The following is a 16,770-nucleotide window of genomic DNA, read 5'->3' as shown; positions in this document are numbered from 1 at the left end:
AGGTAGCTTCTTAGTTCTTCGAACGCCTGTTGGCACTCAGAGGTCCAACAGAAGTTCTTCGGCTGCTTGAAAGTTTGAAAGAAGGGTAAGCACCATTCGACCGACCTTGCGACGAAGCGATTCAGGGCCGCTACCCTCCCTATAAAGCACTGAACCTCTTTTATCGACTTTGGGACGGCCATCTCCTGGATGGCGCAAATTTTTTCTGGATTAGCCTCAATCCCGCACCCCGACACCATGAAGCCCAGGAATTTTCCCGAGGTTACTCCGAAAGCGCATTTAGTCGGGTTCAGCTTCATTTTATATTTTCGAAGAGCGTCGAAGGTCTCCTCGAGGTTGGCGACGTGGTCCATGGAAGATTTACTTTTTACGAGCATGTCATCCACGTAGACCTCCATATTGCGGCCGATCTGCTCCTTGAAGATTTTGTTCACCAACCGCTGGTAGGTTGCGCCTGTATTTTTTAGGCCGAAAGGCATGACCCTGTAACAGTAAAGGCCACGGTTAGTAATGAAAGTGATCTTTTCTTCATCTTCCGGTGCCATCCTGATTTGATTATAGCCAGAGAATGCATCCATGAAGGTGAGGAGCTCATGGCTCGAGGTTGCGTCCACCAGTTGATCAATTCTGGGAAGGGGATAGCTGTCCTTTGGGCATGCCTTATTTAGCTTTTTGAAGTCTATGCACATCCTCCACTTGCCGTTTGCTTTTTTGACTAGGAAAACGTTGGAAATCCAATCAGGATAATTGACTTCCCTAATGAATCCGGCTTTAAGGAGCTTGTCCACTTCGTCAGCTATCGCCCTCTGCCTCTCTGGTGCATGACCTTGGATTTTTTTTTTCGTCGGTCGATGCTTTGGATCGACGGCCAGGCAGTGCTCCATGACTTCCGTGTCAATCCCCGGCATGTCTGCTAGAATCCAGGCAAAAATGTCTGCATTCTTTTATAGAAAATCGATGAGACGCGTCCGCACCTCCTTCCCCAGGTTGGAGCCGATCATCGCTACATGCTCTGCGTTCCCGTCATTCAAAGGGATTGGTACCAGATCTTCAATTGGAATGCCCCTCTCTTCAGTAAGGTCATCGCGAGCATCCAGTCCATCGACTGGATAGGGGTCAGATTGGTCGCTTCTTTGCAAGGCTATGTTGTAGCAATGTCTGGCCAGGGCTTGGTCTCCTTGGACCTCTCCGATCCCCTGGTTGGTGGGAAATTTCAACTTCAAATGGTAGGTTGATACGATGGCTCGGAGAGCGTTGAGCCCAGATCGATCGAGGATTGCGTTGTAGGCTGACGGCGCCTTCACCACCAGGAAATTCACCAGAGCCCTGGATTGCCTTGGATATCGACATGCGGCCACAGTCAAAGTTATTATTCCCTCCATCGGAACAGCATCACCGGTAAACCCTACCAGAGGGGAGCTAATCGGCCTCAAATGGCCGTCAAGGATGGACATTCTTGAAAAGGCATCGTAGAACAAAATATCGGCCGAACTTTCATTGTCGACGAGAATGCGGCGGACGTCGTAATTTGCTATATTCAAGGAAACTACAACCGCGTCGTTATGAGGGAATTGAACTCCCTGAGCGTCTTCTTCAGTAAAGGTTATGGGTTCCTCAATCTTTTATCGCTTGGGGGGTACGGCCAGTACGTTGGTTGCTTCCTGTCGGGATCCTTCCGAGATGGTGTTGGCGAAATCCGTCGGAGGTCGATTGTCCGACCACTCCATTGCCGAAGGATGTGGGGCCCAAGAAACCAGAGGCGAGGTCGGAGCCTGAGATCTGGCTGCGAAGGCCATGGGTCGCCGTGTGGATGCTTCGCGAGAAGTCATCGAGCGAGGATCTAGAGGGGGGAAAGGGGGAGCGGATGTCGGAGAAGATGCCCGGGGGCAATCCCGTTGAGTGCTCCTTTAAGAACAAGGGTACTGTGAAGGTTCGCACCCCTTCCTCTAGCGCCAATCCTGTTGGTGCAAAAATCCGCTAGCGCCGGAGAAGCTGGAGTCACGGTCGCCGTCGGGACCTGCAAAAGAAGTCTAAATCGGAGGTGGGGTTGCTCTGGCAAGACCCTCCGACGCTCAAGTCAGTTCTCTGCCTCAACAAGAATGGAGTGCTCAAATAAAAATTTTAGCAGAGTTTCTAGGTAAAAATGAGAGCTTAGAGAATAACGTATCTGGGGTCCCCCTTTTATAGGCGGAGGGTGCAACAAACTGATGGCGATGTCTGTAACTGTCTGGTAGTGGGCCGCCCAAAGTCAGGAGGAGTTTGTTACGGAGAGTAGTGGAGGGGACCCGTGGCTATCACCGGGGCGAGCCACGTGGAGTCTGTCACGGGGAGCGGAGTGGCGTCCGTTGTCGCGACTTGCCAGAGAATGGGAGAATCGTGCGGTATCCGTTGCAGAAAATGGAGCAGGATCGTGGCCATTATTAGAGCCTGCCAGGGAGTAATGGAGCTGCGTAGGGTCCACCGCAAGGAGTGGAGCAGAATCGTGGCCATTATTGTGGCCTGCCTAGGGGTCCAGACTTGTCGGCCGAAGTTCGGTTGGAGTCGGTAGCTGGGGATGGAGCCCGGCTCCCATAGGAGTCCGATCGAAGTCCACCTATAATCAAGGTCAGGGACGAAGTCCGACTCCCGTAGGAGTCCGGACGGAGTTTACCTGTAAGTGAAGTCGCGGGCGGAGCTCGGCCCCCGTAGGAGTTCGGGTGAAGCCTTCCAGCAGTTGATGTTGGGAATGAAGTCCGGCTCTCGTAGGAATCCGGACGGAGTCTTCCCGCAGCTGGATCTGGGGATGGAGCCCGGCTCCCATAGGAGTCCGATCGAAGTCCACTTGCAATCAAGGTCAGGAACGAAGTCCAGCTCCCGTAGGAGTCCGGACTGAGTTTACCTGTAAGTGAAGTCGCGGACGGAGCTCGGCTCCCGTAGGAGTCCGGGTGAAGCCTTCCAGCAGTTGATGTTGGGGACGAAGTCTGGCTCCCGTAGGAATCCGGACGGAGTCTTCCCGCAGCCGGAGCTGGGGACGGAGCCCGGCTCCCATAGGAGTCCAGTCGAAGTCCACCTGCAATCAAGGTCAGGGACGAAATCCGGCTCCCGTAGGAGTCCGGACGGAGTTTACCTGTAAGTGAAGTCGCGAGCGAAGCTCGGCTCCCGTAGGAGTCCGGGTGAAGCCTTCCTGTGGCTGGAGTCGGAGATGAGATCTGGCTCCCGTAGGAGTCCGGACATCGCGAAGAATTCGGTCGGTGCTGGCGAGGTCCTGCTCGTCGACAAAACTTGGAAGTGTGGCGGAGGCTCGGCCATCTGGGAGGTTTGAAGAGACGTTGCCGGAGGTCGAAAGTCAGTTGGATTCTCGGAGGGTCGCTCCCATCACGAACTTCGGCTGGGGGATATTTTATACCCAACAGCAAGTAAGTTCAAGAGTCAATTAGGAGTAATAGCGAAAAAAGAGATATATATCCCATTAACATATGCATCTTAGATAGAAATGCCTCAACATATTCTAGATCACATTTGAAAAGAGGTGCAGATGAAATATATTTATAAGTTTTATTTTATAATTATGTATTTAATTCTAGATTATATTTGAAAAGAGATACGAAATCAAAGGAATTCTAAATTACTGGTTGCCCTTGTTTTTAATGTAGCAGCATAATTTTTTTCAATGGTTATATTTTTAATGTAGTAGCATTCAAGAAAATTACATTAAATATGTATTGTTAAACATAAGAAGAAATCTATATATGAAATAACTCTTATCTTTTATGTTCATACATTTTATATGATTATTAACTTTGTTAAATTTTAATTTTATAGGATAACACAGATACCTTTAGTGAATATAGAGAAAACTGTTTAAAGTCGGTTGGTGAGATATGGAGGAATTGAAAGTCTTATATCAAGCATCATTACTATGATGAGCACCAGAGGGAAGAAAATCTTATCTCTAGACTTTCTCTGCATGTGAAAGCTGATTAGTCGGAGGTACTTATTCGTTATTGGGGCAAGAAGATGTCCAGATACTTATTCTTTTGTGATTAGTTTCTTTTCATATAATGAAAATATATTATATTTTTAATGACATTAATAACTTTTATAGGCATAGTGTACATGAAACAAAAATAACCAAAAGATGTTGGGAGGCTTGCATAAGATAGAGAGAACTTCATCTTCTGTTATTAGAGCAAATGTATATTTAGAATATTATAAGTTTATATTAAATATAACTCTAGTATAAATTTTTATATATATCTGGATTATTTATCTTAATAGATGGAAGCAGAGGGATTAGAAACAGATCGACTAAGCATGTTTATTATAACACATACTTCAAAGCAGGGTGTCATTGATGCGGATGTGTAAGAGCGTATTATAAGTGTATAATTTAAATTCTTTTTATATATAGTATGTATTAATATTAATATTATATTTTTTATTATAGAAGGAGATGAAACGATAACTTGAGGAGGTACCTGAAAATGAGCGCACACCAGAACTAAAAGAACATATCTTTGTAGAGGTGATGGGAGAAGATGGATATGGACGAATGCATACTTAGAGTTCGAGCATGACAAGACAATATTTGCATGAGCAATCTTTTCAAGCACCATCAGAGGAGATCATTAAGAGGATTGGGGATGAGCTTCGGACTGAGTTTGATGAAAAGATTTTCTACTTGGAGATACAGCTCCATCAGATGTGTGCTCAGATGGCAAGTGGATGTTTTTCGCATAGCTCAATAGGTACTCGTTCGGTGCCATCCAGTAGTGGGCAGGTATGATTTATTTATTTAGTTAGATTTATATTGTACATTAATTAGTTATTATTTATAATTAATTTTACATCTTTTAATTTTTTATAATATATAGGTTCCAGATGCATCTAGTGCTCACCAAACACATGCATCGAAAAATGAGAGATTCATCCACATGCCTGATGAGGTTTGTGATGATGTTTTTATTGTTCAAATTTTTCTTCGAACTATCATTTTTAATAGTTTTATTGTTAAATATTTTATAAGGAGTAAAAAGTGAAAAAATATTTCAAAAAAGTTGTCCAAGTGTCCTTCTAAAGAAAACATTGACAATATCAATTGCTTAAGGTGCATTGTATCTAGATTTATACAAAATGGAATCACATTTATCCTTATTCTAACAGTATTTGAATCAATCTCTCATCTAATGGTTCAAAAAGTTGAATCTAGTTTTATTTATTTATTTATTTATTATGCTGTCGAAGAATTTTATAAATCAGAGAGTTAAAACAGCTCATATGAAATATGCTTTTGTTTCTACCTTCCAGTGTTTGGTACCTAGACCAGCCATCAGACTGGTTGTCCCTTATAGACTTGTTCTCTATAGTGAAATTAGAGAGGCATTCCATTTTCTGATGATACAAAAAGATTCCATTGTAATCTTTGTCCCAAAAAATTTATTTTTCTTAAGGATCTCATTTTATATTTTTTATAATAATTTATTAAACTAATATATTTTTTTATTTATTTTCAAGTTTAGGTACAATTCTATGAAGATGAAGTAAGTAAATTTCATGTTCTGTTTTGCTTTTTATTATATTTTCGATAATAGATATGTGCTTGAATACTTATGTTATGTTTAAACAAAATTTAGATAGATTTTTAATATTGGACAATGCATTTCAAGTTATTTTTGACTGAATGAATTTATTTTCAATATTTGAGTATTATGTTTTATTTTCTCTCTAATTGATAAGCAAGTGTATCAATAATGGTTACAAGTTTAGAGGCACAATTATATAAAAAAATAAATATAATTGATAAAAATATAATTTATATTATTTATGATGGTATTTATCATTGTAAATAATGTATTAAAAAATAACAAAAAATTTTTTTTGCTACCACTATTTACGACGGTAAAGTACTATAAAGAAAAAAAAAATTTTGCTACCATTATTTATGACGGTAAAGCGCTGTAACGAAAAAAAAATTTTTGCTACCACTATTTGAGACGGTGGAATGCTGTAATAAAAAAATTTTTACTACCACTATTTGTAACGGCTATAGTTATCGTAAAAATAAAATATTTATTTATGATGATAAAATACTGTAGGATAAAGTTATTTGCAGTGGCATCCTTCGTCGTAAATAAATATCACAAGTACATCTTATACGATGCCCTTTTGCGACGCAAGCAATTACCGTCGTAAAAAATTATCGCAAAAACTTTTTGCGACGGCATTCCTCCATCGCAAATTTTTTACTACGGTCGAAACGGCGATGGTTAAAATACCATCGCAATGCCATTGCAAATACTCTTTTACGACGGTAAATGATTGCCGTCACAAAAAATCCTTTTTCTTATAGTATATATATGGTGACAAAGTCAAATTTTAAACATCTTAGGCAATAAGATATGTTCATTCTTTACTCTTCAATAGATTCTTTATTTTTAGAAACTTGAGTAAATTTTGTCAATAGATTGCTCATCTGTTTTGAAGAACTTATTTGTAATTTTTCTGTGCAGAATTTTCTAATATATGGGCATTTGTCTGAGGACTACATCAGTTTATGTGCAGTGCATTTTTAACTATTCACTTCTCATCTTTTTGGCACACCATGAAGAAAGTGCTTTATAAATCCACAATTGATAGTTTGATGTTCATCATGGTTGATAGCTTGTTGTTCATCATGATTTGCGCAAGGCCTAGAATCACTAATGAATTTGCTGTGGTCTGTCTGTCCCCCTTGAATCCTAGCAAACAACATACACTAGGTTTATCTCAGCAGCACTTCCAGGTAATGTCCCTTTGTTTTGATGATGATAAACCTAAGCTGGATGGGTACATGGATGCTGGCATCTATGGCTAATGATATTGATTCTGTTGGATTATTTTAAACTTATCATTAAATGACTTTGAAAAACTAAAAGACCTCTTGGAAAACTAAAGGGTCTCTTGGAAATATGAAAGGCCTCCTTGTAAAAAGGAATAGGCTTCTTGATAGATGAAGAGTTAAATACATAGAATTCTGTAAATACTTCTTAGTATTCCATGCATGAATTAAATGTTATGGAATATAAAAAGGCATCTAGGCATCTATAAATAGGAAGGTGATTTGTCCATTGTTGTATGCGAAGCAAGTATTCTTCTTGTCATCTTTCCACCATAAGAGAAGAGTGTTTATTATTTTTATATTTGAGATTCTTCAATTCTATCATTTGGTATCAAAGCCTTGTCTTGTTGAGAAAACTGATCCTAAGGGAAATGGCTAGTGATGGTGTGCAAATGCAAATCCCAAAGCTTACTAAGGAGAACTTTGGGAATTGGTGTATCTAGATGAAGTCATTGTTTGGCTCACAAGATATATGGGAGATCGTTAATGATGGCTATACTGAGCCTACACCAGATCAAGAGAGAGGGTACAATTAAAATCAAAAGGAGGCTTTGAGGGTTACAAGGAGGAGAGACAAGAAAGCTTTATTTCAATTGTATCAAGCCTTGGATGAGGTGACATTTGAAAGAATTACTGAGGCAACTTCTGCAAAGCAAGCATGGGATACTCTCTCCATCATATTTAAAGGAGAAGAAAAAGTGAAGCGAATCCGACTACAACAACTACAGGAAGAATTTGAAGTCGCTACCATGAAGGAGACGGAGAATATCTTCAACTACTTTTCTTGGATATTGGTTATCGTAAACCAATTGAAGAGGAATGGAGAGAAGATAAATGATGTTCGAGTGGTGGAGAAGATACTTCGATCTTTGACACCGAGGTTTGAGCATATTGTTATCGCTATTGAAGAAGCTAATGATGTGGATACTCTATCCATCAATGCGTTGATGGGTAAACTTTAAGTCCATGAACAAAAGAAGTAAAATAAAATTGAAGCAGCTAATACAGAGAAAATACTTCAATCAAAGGTGGAGGGGAAAGATCAAAAAGGAAAGGATCAAGGGCAATCTCAAGCATTTCGAGATGCTAGTAGCAACATAAGAGGTGGTGGCAACAACTACCATGGTCGTGGTCGTGGTCGAGGCCGTAGTCATGGTCGAGGAGGCTACAATGGTGGAAGAGGCCGAACTCCAAATTTCAACAATGGAAGAGGTGGTAGAACAGGTGAACATGGTCGAGGTAGAAGATTAAATGGAGGTCGTGACCAAGCAAGATCCAATGTTCAATGCTATAATTGCCACAAATATGGGTATTATAGCTGAGTGTTGGAACAATGAGCAAAGCAACTACTCTGAATCCAAAAACCAAGAAGGAGAGCCAACTCTTCTTTTGGCATGCCAACAAAATGGAGACTTGAAGAATGTGTGGTTTCTTGACTCAGGAGCCACAAACCACATGTGTGGAAGAAAAGACCTATTCATGGAGTTGCAAGAAGGGGTGCATGGTGATGTGAAGTTTGGGGATTTCTCCAAAGTTTCCGTTAAAGGAAGAGGCAAGATCGTGATTCAACAAAAGAATGGTACATCTGATTTTATTTCCAATGTATATTATGTGCCAGACTTGAAGAGTAATATTCTAAGTATTGGCCAACTTTTGGAGAAGGGTTATATAATTCATATGAAAGGGTCATCACTAATCTTAAGAGATTGAAATGGGAAGCTGATTGCTTGTGTCTAGATGGCGAAGAACAGGATGTTTCCTCTTCTCTTAAAGACAGATTCTCAAAAATGCTTGCAAGTGGATATCAAGAACCCTTCTTGGCTTTGGCATCTCAAGCTTGGATATTTAAATTTTGGAAGTTTGAAATTGCTATCTAAAGATGGTATGGTGAAAGGACTTCCGCATATATATTATCCAAATGAAGTTTGTGAAAAGTGCACACTAACAAAGCATACAAGAGCTCCCTTCAAAGGTGGAAAGTCTTGAAAAGCAATGAGACCATTGCAGTTGGTGCATACTGATATATGTGGTCCTCTTCCAAAATCTCATGGTGGTAACAAATATTTTATAACATTTGTTGATGATTTTAGTAGAATGTTGTGGGTTTATTTTCTTAAAGAAAAGTCGGCTGCACTCTCTACATTTAAAAATTTTAAATCTTTAGTTGAAAAAGAATGTAACTATAAAGTATAAATTTTGAGATCCGATAGAGGCGGAGAATACATGTCAAATACTTTCAGAAACTATTGTGATGAAAAAGGAGTTCGACATCAATTCACTGCTCCGTACTCTCCACAACAAAATAGAGTAGCCGAAAGAAAGAATCGGACCATCCTTGACATGACAAGAAGTATGTTGAAAGAGAAGAACCTTCTCGAGCAATTTTGGGCTGAAGCGGTGGCATGTGCAGCCTATCTCATCAATCGAAGTCTGACAAAGTTCATCAAAGGAATGGCACCAAAGGAAGCTTGGAGTGGCTACAAGCCAGGAGTGAGTCACTTGAAGATTTTTGGGAGCATTGCTTATGCCCAAGTGCCACAAGAGAAGAGAAAAAAGCTTGATAATCGAAGCCAAAAGTACATCTTCATAGGATACAGTGAGCAATCCAAAGCCTACAAGTTGTATGATCCAATGGCAAATAAGGTAATCATCAGTCGTAATGTGGTCTTCAAGGAAGATGATGTATGGGATTGGAGTGGCACAGATTCTCAGACCAAATATGTACCACTTCATAATGAAGCTGAGGAGAACATAGAAGTGGAGGCTGCCCAACCAATATTATCACCAGCAAGATCATCTCCACCACCACAAGCTACACCGGCTTCTTCAAGTCATTCTATATCAACAAGAAGTCATGGAAGAAAATTTAGAAGTCTTAATGATCTTTATGATAAAACAGAAGCAGTTGAACAAGTTGATTTATATTGTTTATTTGCTGATGTTGAACCTCTAACATTTGATGAAGCAGTGCAGAAAGCTGAATGGAGAAAGGCAATGAAGGAGGAGATCTATGCCCTAGAGAAAAATAATACGTGGGAGTTAACTACACTTCCAAAAGGACAAAAGGCGATAGGCATTAAGTGGGTGTACAAAGTGAAGCACACTGCTAATGGAGAAGTAGAAAGATACAAAGCTCGTCTTGTTGTCAAAGGCTACAAGCAAAAGAAGGGATTCGACTATGATGAAGTCTTTGCACCAGTTGCTCGACTTGACACCGTGAAGCTTATCTTCTCACTTGCATCTCATCACAAGTGGAAGATGTACCATATGGATGTGAAGTCAGCATTTCTCAATGGCTACCTTGAAGAAGAAGTCTATATTGAGCAACCGGAGGGTTATATCCTTAAAGGCATGGAAGATAAAGTGTATAAGTTACGAAAAGCTTTGTATGGGTTGAAGCAAGCACCCCGAGCATGGAATACACGGATCGATCATTATCTCCAAGGATATAGTTTTGTCAAGTGCCCCTATGAATATGCCACCTATGTGAAGAAAAAAAGAGATGATATTTTGATTATATGTTTATATGTAGATGACTTTTTTGTGACAGGTAGTAGCAAAAAAATGATTTATGAATTCAAAGCAGCTATGGGCAAGGAGTTTGAAATGATGGGTGGAGACTTGATGTCCTATTTTCTTGGCATCGAGGTAAAGCACAGAGAAGATGGCATCTTCATTTCTCAAGGGAGATATGCAAGAAACATTCTAAAAAAATTCAAAATGGAGAGTTGTAAGGAAGTAAACACCCCGGTGGTTTATGGAGAAAAACTTAATAAAGAAGGAGAAGGCAAGGAGGTGAACTCGACTCTCTTCAAAAGTCTTGTTGGAAGTCTTCGCTATCTCACTATAAGTCGGCCCGATATTGTTTATGGAGTTGGTTTGATTAGTAGATATATGGAGCATCCAAAGGAGTCACATTGGATGGCGGCAAAGAGGATTCTTAGATATCTTAAAGGAACTCTTGATCATGGTATGTTTTATGCTCATTCTAATGATGCAAGTTTAATTGATTTTTCTGATAGTGATTGGGGTGGAGATCTTGATGAACGGAAGAGCACTTCCGGTTATATTTTTTATTTTGACGCTAATGCTTTCTCTTGGAGCTCAAAGAAGCAATCTATTGTGGTACTATCTACATGTGAGGCGGAGTATGTTGCAGCGGCATTATGTGTATGTGAGGCTATATGGTTGCGCAATTTGCTAGAAGAATTGGGTCATCCACAAAAAGAGCTTATAAAGATCAATGTTGATAACAAATCTGCTATTGAGCTAGCCAAGAATCCAGTCCAACATGGAAGAAGCAAACATATCGACACTAGATTCCATTTTCTTCATGATCAAGTCAAAAAAAGAATTGTGGAGGTTGTGTATTGCAAATCAAAGGAACAAGTTGCTGATATATTCACAAAACCACTCAAAAGTGAAGATTATCAAAGGCTGAGGAAGATGCTTGGAGTCATAGCACCAAGATGAACAAGTTTAAGGGGAAAATTGTTGGATTATTTTAAACTTATCATTAAATGACTTTGGAAAACTAAAAGACCTCTTGGAAAACTAAAGGGTCTCTTGGAAATCTGAAAGGCCTCCTTATAAAAAGGAATAGGCTTCTTGATAGATGAAGAGTTAAATACATAGAATTCTGTAAATGCTTCTTAGTATTTCATGCATGAATTAAATGTTATGGAATATAAAAAGGCATCTAGGCATCTATAAATAGGAAGGTGATTTATCCATTGTTGTATACGAAGCAAGTATTCTTCTTGTCATCTTTCCACCATAAGAGAAGAGTGTTTATTATTTTTATATTTGAGATTCTTCAATTCTATCAGATTCTAAGACGTCAAAATCAGGATACTCGACCTCTTTTGCCCGGGGAGAATTGCCATGGTAGTAAAAATTACAAAACTGTGTCACTTCGCCTACCACTAAGACCGAATGTATTGTAGTGAACAAAGCCTGTAAGAAAACTATTTATATTCATTATGCATTGATTGTTCACGGTTATTTTTTTGAAAATATTTTTTCACAGGTTGTTATTTTTCCCAACAGGCCAAAAAGTTGAGACATTTTATGGACAATTGGGATTTCTACCAGGTCCCCCATAGTAGATGTAACCTTTGTCGGCATGGCGCACATCATAGCAGGAGGGTCTTGTGATGAAATTGTTAATTCCTTGAGGAGCTTGAAAATGGTTGGATTGGTCAGCTATTTGAATGTCTCTGAAGTAGCTTGCTTTGCCGAAACCTTCTCCTGGGAAATGGCCACTGCCCATCTTTGTGGAGGTGTGCCCACCATTAGATTTTAGGTCCAAAGCCTCCCCTCCCCATTCTATCAAGGAGGCACTGTCTGACAAATAGCGGAACAAAGAAGAAGGCCAGTAGCCCAATGGAGATAGATTCTCATACTGCAGCCACCAATTCCCCGACTTCGGATCCTGTTTAAAATGTAAAAACCATAAGAATATTTATTGTGATTTGTAGATGAAAAGTGACAAAGTGATTAAATATGACTATTGTAGTTTTGCTACACCAACGTTTAGGATTTTGGACGAGAAGTTAAAATCACTTGAATTTTTGTGTTTACCTTCCAGATTAATAAAGTGATTTCATATTGGGGTCCACCATAGCTAGAAATAGGGCTGATGACGGCACCTAAAGCTATGTCCTTGTTGACTTGAATGAACCCAGAGCAGTCTAGATTGTAGCAACCTGTTGACCGGAAACTATCATTCTGAAATTTTCAGGGCAAAATACACCATATAAGAAGCCACCCAATTTTTATAATCTTTGCCCTGAGCCATCTATCAAAATAAAGAATGTCTGCGGCACCTCAAGTCTTTCATACAACTGACCAGAAAAGAACCGAAAGCCTCGAAACAGGAGACAATCCAATTTACTTTTATGTGATGAAATAAATGTATTAAAAAAAATTCATGGAAGGCAAGGTAGGAGAACATGAGGAAAGAAGAAGCTAGTAGAAACAGCACATAAAGGACGAGAAAAATGAAGGAATATTAACTTACAGTCCAAAGAGTAAAAAGTCTTGTTCTATTATCTCCATATAGACCTGGATTAACCTGATTTTTTTTTCCACACCAAAAAGTAACCAGCTGAAGTTAATTAATGCATGAAGGGAGGACTTTCAGAATTTCACATAACTAAAACTACTTTCTATTTATTCAAAATTGAAACAATAGCATACATGCCAACCAACTTCGACAGCATCGAGTTGTTCAGTATGACCTGCAATAAGCCAAAGCTCACTCATACTGAACTCATATGTCTGTTCCAGCGTAGGGTTCCACACATTTATGGTTGCCTTTGCGCCATAGTACTTACCGCCCCTTGCAAAAACAATCGCAAACTGCACAAGAAGACCCAACAACAAACACAAATGAGAAAGGCGAAGGAGAAGTGGAAAAGTAAGAGATGCTTTGTTTCTAAACAACTCCTTAATTTCATATATTTTCAAAACTATATACCTCATGTCCATTGAGAAACACTTGCGAATATGAAGGAGTGGGATTTGGGATTGTCCCTGGGCTCTTCTTCCCATATCTTTCGACAGAGTTGGCTCTCAACACATCATCTTTCTTGGTCCTCCTAATAGGGATGGTGTCCTCGGGGCACCTCCCATTTTGATGCCAAAGCTGAGGTATGGAGCTACTTTCCTCATTCTCATCAAGCAGGCCTGATGGGGGAAAACTTGGCCTCATCTGAAGATTTTTTACCAAGTGAAGACAAAGTACATAAAGAGACCACCAGGTGTAAACATTAAGTGATAGGGGAAGATTTTGAGCAGAAGAGGAAGTGAATGGGAAAGAGAGCGCACCTGGATAGTGTGATTTTTGAGCAAAGGATGATCAAAGGCTGGCTGATCATAGATACGGACACAGTCTATGATATCTCCGTCTGGGCTCTTTTTTTTTTTTTAAAAAAAAGATATTAGAACAAATGAAATCGCAAATTAAGAAGCATTACAGTGAAAAATGCTGAAGATAAGTACAATAAAAGAGGAAGAAACTACATGATTGTACAAGATGAATGAAAAGACTAACATTTTTATTTTTAAAAGGTGCCAGAATAAAGTGCTAACAAATTGGAAAAAGAGCATAGCTTAAGAATTTTTAATGACCAAATAAGTGCAAAGGAATCATTTAAACTCTATAAATTAGATGGAATACTGCAAGTTAATAATAGATAACAAAATTTTTTAAAAGAAATGCGATAAAATTCCTTGCTTTATATAAGCATTGTACAAAAATGTTTACTTGCTACCATGCTTCCAAAAATATTATGTATAATATATTTTCTTTTACCATTTCTTGTCCACGGAATAACCCAGATTTTTTTTTTCAGCCACCATTTCTAGTTTTACACAAGCATTGCACAAAAATTTCTTTTAAAAGATTAATATTAAATTAAATAATCTAAGAAATTCTAAACCAAATTCAGGTTCTTTCATAAATAAATAAAAAATAAATACTTTGTAAAATAGATTTCTATTAAAAAATAATTCAGAAATTTATTGAAAACTCTCTCAAAATGAACGCAAAAAAAAAATGGCCCCAAAAACCAAGAAAAATCCAAAAAAAAAATATATGAAAGAATTGTTGGATGGCAAACCTTAATACTCTTGACGGCAGGTTTATTCAATCGCTTCAGGAGCTGTTGAACCTCTAGTTGCTGCATCTTGGCCTCGATGCACCATAAGGAGATTATCAGAAGCAATAACACCACCAAACCATAGCTCATGCTGACATACATCTTCATGGTGCCCTTCTTTCAAACCCTTTTGGATAAAAATAAGACGAATATGTCATCTAATATATAAAACAAAATTTCTTCTCTCTCATTGTCATTTATATGTCAAAGTATATGTTATATTAATCAAGAGCATCTTATATATTACCATCTATTGGAAAAGATATCAATTCTTGGGCATATCTAGTCATCAAATTAATATTACCTTGATTATTTCCTTTTCTTCTCCCAAATAATTAAAGTTTAGATGTCTTTCCCTTAACAACACAATCAAAATGAAAGAGACAATCATATGAATTTCTGTCCAACACTACTTGCCAATGATTTCAAATAATCTAATAGCTGTAAAATAAGATTTTGCTGCTAGTAGATTATTTATATGTCAAAGTATATCTTATATAATCAAAAGTATCTTATATTATCATTTACCTAAAAAGATATTGATTCTGAGGCATATCTTATCATCAGGCATTAATTATTTCCCTCAAATAATAAAAATTTAGATCTCTTTTTCCTTAGCAACACAATCAAAAGAGGCAATTAATCATATAAATTTTAGTCCAACACTACCTGCCAATAATTTCAAAAAACCTATCAGCTTTGGTATGCTCTTGGCCTATGTCATGCAACAATTCGATATCCGTGTAAGGTGATAGATTCGGTAACGAGTATTGGGCCTATTAGGATCTTTTTGTTTTTTCTTTTTAAACTTTTCTTCTTTGGCAAAACAGGTGAGGAAGGGTGGACCGCAGTTGTGGTTGTGGTGGTCAACGCTGAGGGCCGGCAACATGCGGCGGTGGATGACCCTGCAGCTCACTGCTTCGAAGTTCTTTGTGTCCTTCCTGGATCAGCAATCCCGCTGGCGTTTGAAGCAGCTGGGCACAACGGAGATGGTTTTACTCTCATTGTTTCTCATTGGAACGATGAGCTTGCTGCTGCCCTGCACAACCTGAAGCTTAAGGTACCGTATATGCCACCATCGGAAACTTACCTCTGATTTGTTGGACTGCGGACGCGGTTGCCTCAATTATATCCGGTTTTGGAATTCCTCTGCGGGCGAGTCGTGGCAGTCTTCACTGGGAAGACCTCACTGGCTTTGGTGTGGTTTTCTACCGTGAAGATTTCGACTCCATCCCGGAATCCATCAACATCACTGTGGGTGCTCATGTCTACACCGTTTCTGTGGATGTTAACTTCGTTTCTGAGGAAGAGCCTTCCTTTGATAACTCCTTTCCTAATCCGTCTGGGATTTTTGCCTTGGTCGGGAAGGCCGTTCCCTTTCCAATTATTCTTGGAGGCACCAGGCCACTCCAATGGACGCCAGCTCTCCTATTGAGAGGAGAATCTCACCGGTAGGAGCTGGGTTCCAAGTGTGGATTTATCTTCCAAAAAAACTGGCAGCAAAGAAGTTACCTTGCCAAAAAAAATGGAGATCGCCCATTGTTTGGAGGAGGTAGTTGCTAGAGCTTAGTTGCACACCCACCTTTGCTTGTCTGAGTTGTTACTTAAGATATCAATGAGATAGTTTGACCATAGGCCTATGATAGCGATTTTTTGGAATACGACAGTAGATATGTCAATCACTGCTATAGAAAGATATGGCAGCGGTTTTGTAACCATTGCTATAGCAATCACTATTGTACAGCTATGGCAGTGATTGTCCAACTACTATCGTAGCTAAGCTATAGCAGTAGTTATGCCAACTGTTGTCATGGATACTACGGCAGTGGTGACCCTTTCACCGGTCAAAATGGCTTGATAGGTAACGGACGGTGGCTGACCGACGAGAGGGGGCGACGGATGGCCGGTGGGAGGGGGCAGGTAGAGGTCAGGCCCGCTGGGGCGACGGCGGCGATAGCTAGGGCGGCGGTGGCAGGGGGCGGCGGCAGGTGGTGGGAGGGGGTGGCAGTCAGGACCAGTGGGTGGTTGCCGATGACAGACAGATGGCGATAGTGGTGGTGGGGCCCAAATAGAGAGAGATCACGAAATGCTCAAGTCCATATTGTTATTGGTTGACTATTTAAGTCATTATATATAGATCATTCATTTTCTCCACACCCAATATGGGACTATCACAATCAACCATCAATTGGATCTATGGTAGCGGTTACCGATAACCGCTACCATAGGCTGACTTATGATAGTGGTTAT

At 39.6% G+C, this 16,770-nt stretch overlaps 2 protein-coding genes across 2 annotated transcripts; one reads left to right on the top strand and one right to left on the bottom strand.

The window, feature by feature from the left end:
- Positions 1–7,605: 7,605 nt before the first annotated feature.
- LOC140858850 (uncharacterized) lies at positions 7,606–8,733 on the top strand. The gene is made up of 4 exons (XM_073260133.1): positions 7,606–7,807; positions 7,856–8,080; positions 8,175–8,435; positions 8,594–8,733. Exons 1-4 carry the CDS (start codon positions 7,606–7,608, stop codon positions 8,731–8,733), a joined length of 828 nt encoding a protein of 275 aa, XP_073116234.1.
- Positions 8,734–11,924: 3,191 nt separating this feature from the next.
- Positions 11,925–14,656, bottom strand: LOC105046494 (protein neprosin-like). The gene is made up of 7 exons (XM_010925079.2): positions 14,482–14,656; positions 13,688–13,774; positions 13,338–13,571; positions 13,058–13,219; positions 12,879–12,932; positions 12,440–12,586; positions 11,925–12,290 (listed from the first exon to the last, which is right to left on the bottom strand). Exons 1-7 carry the CDS (start codon positions 14,626–14,628, stop codon positions 11,925–11,927), a joined length of 1,197 nt encoding a protein of 398 aa, XP_010923381.1. The 5' UTR covers positions 14,629–14,656.
- Between the last annotated feature and the right edge of the window lie 2,114 nt (positions 14,657–16,770).

Source organism: Elaeis guineensis, chromosome 6, assembly GCF_000442705.2.
Source record: "Elaeis guineensis isolate ETL-2024a chromosome 6, EG11, whole genome shotgun sequence".
Taxonomy (NCBI): Eukaryota; Viridiplantae; Streptophyta; class Magnoliopsida; order Arecales; family Arecaceae; genus Elaeis; species Elaeis guineensis.
Note: the sequence above shows the minus strand (reverse complement) of the source record. Positions and strands in the feature narration are given on the sequence as shown.

What these genes read in the sequence shown, in the direction of transcription:
- LOC140858850 (XM_073260133.1), top strand. Translation starts at nt 7,606, where the DNA reads ATGAAGGAGACGGAGAATATCTTCAACTACTTTTCTTGGATATTGGTT. An exon ending in TGGAAGAGGTGGTAGAACAG is followed by an intron (nt 8,081 to 8,174) that starts GTGAACATGGTC and finishes TGGGTATTATAG; the next exon opens with CTGAGTGTTGGAACAATGAG. An exon ending in CGTGATTCAACAAAAGAATG is followed by an intron (nt 8,436 to 8,593) that starts GTACATCTGATT and finishes GCTTGTGTCTAG; the next exon opens with ATGGCGAAGAACAGGATGTT.
- LOC105046494 (XM_010925079.2), bottom strand. Translation starts at nt 14,628, where the DNA reads ATGAAGATGTATGTCAGCATGAGCTATGGTTTGGTGGTGTTATTGCTT. An exon ending in TGTTTCTCAATGGACATGAG is followed by an intron (nt 13,220 to 13,337) that starts GTATATAGTTTT and finishes CTTCTTGTGCAG; the next exon opens with TTTGCGATTGTTTTTGCAAG. An exon ending in TCACTTTATTAATCTGGAAG is followed by an intron (nt 12,291 to 12,439) that starts GTAAACACAAAA and finishes CATTTTAAACAG; the next exon opens with GATCCGAAGTCGGGGAATTG.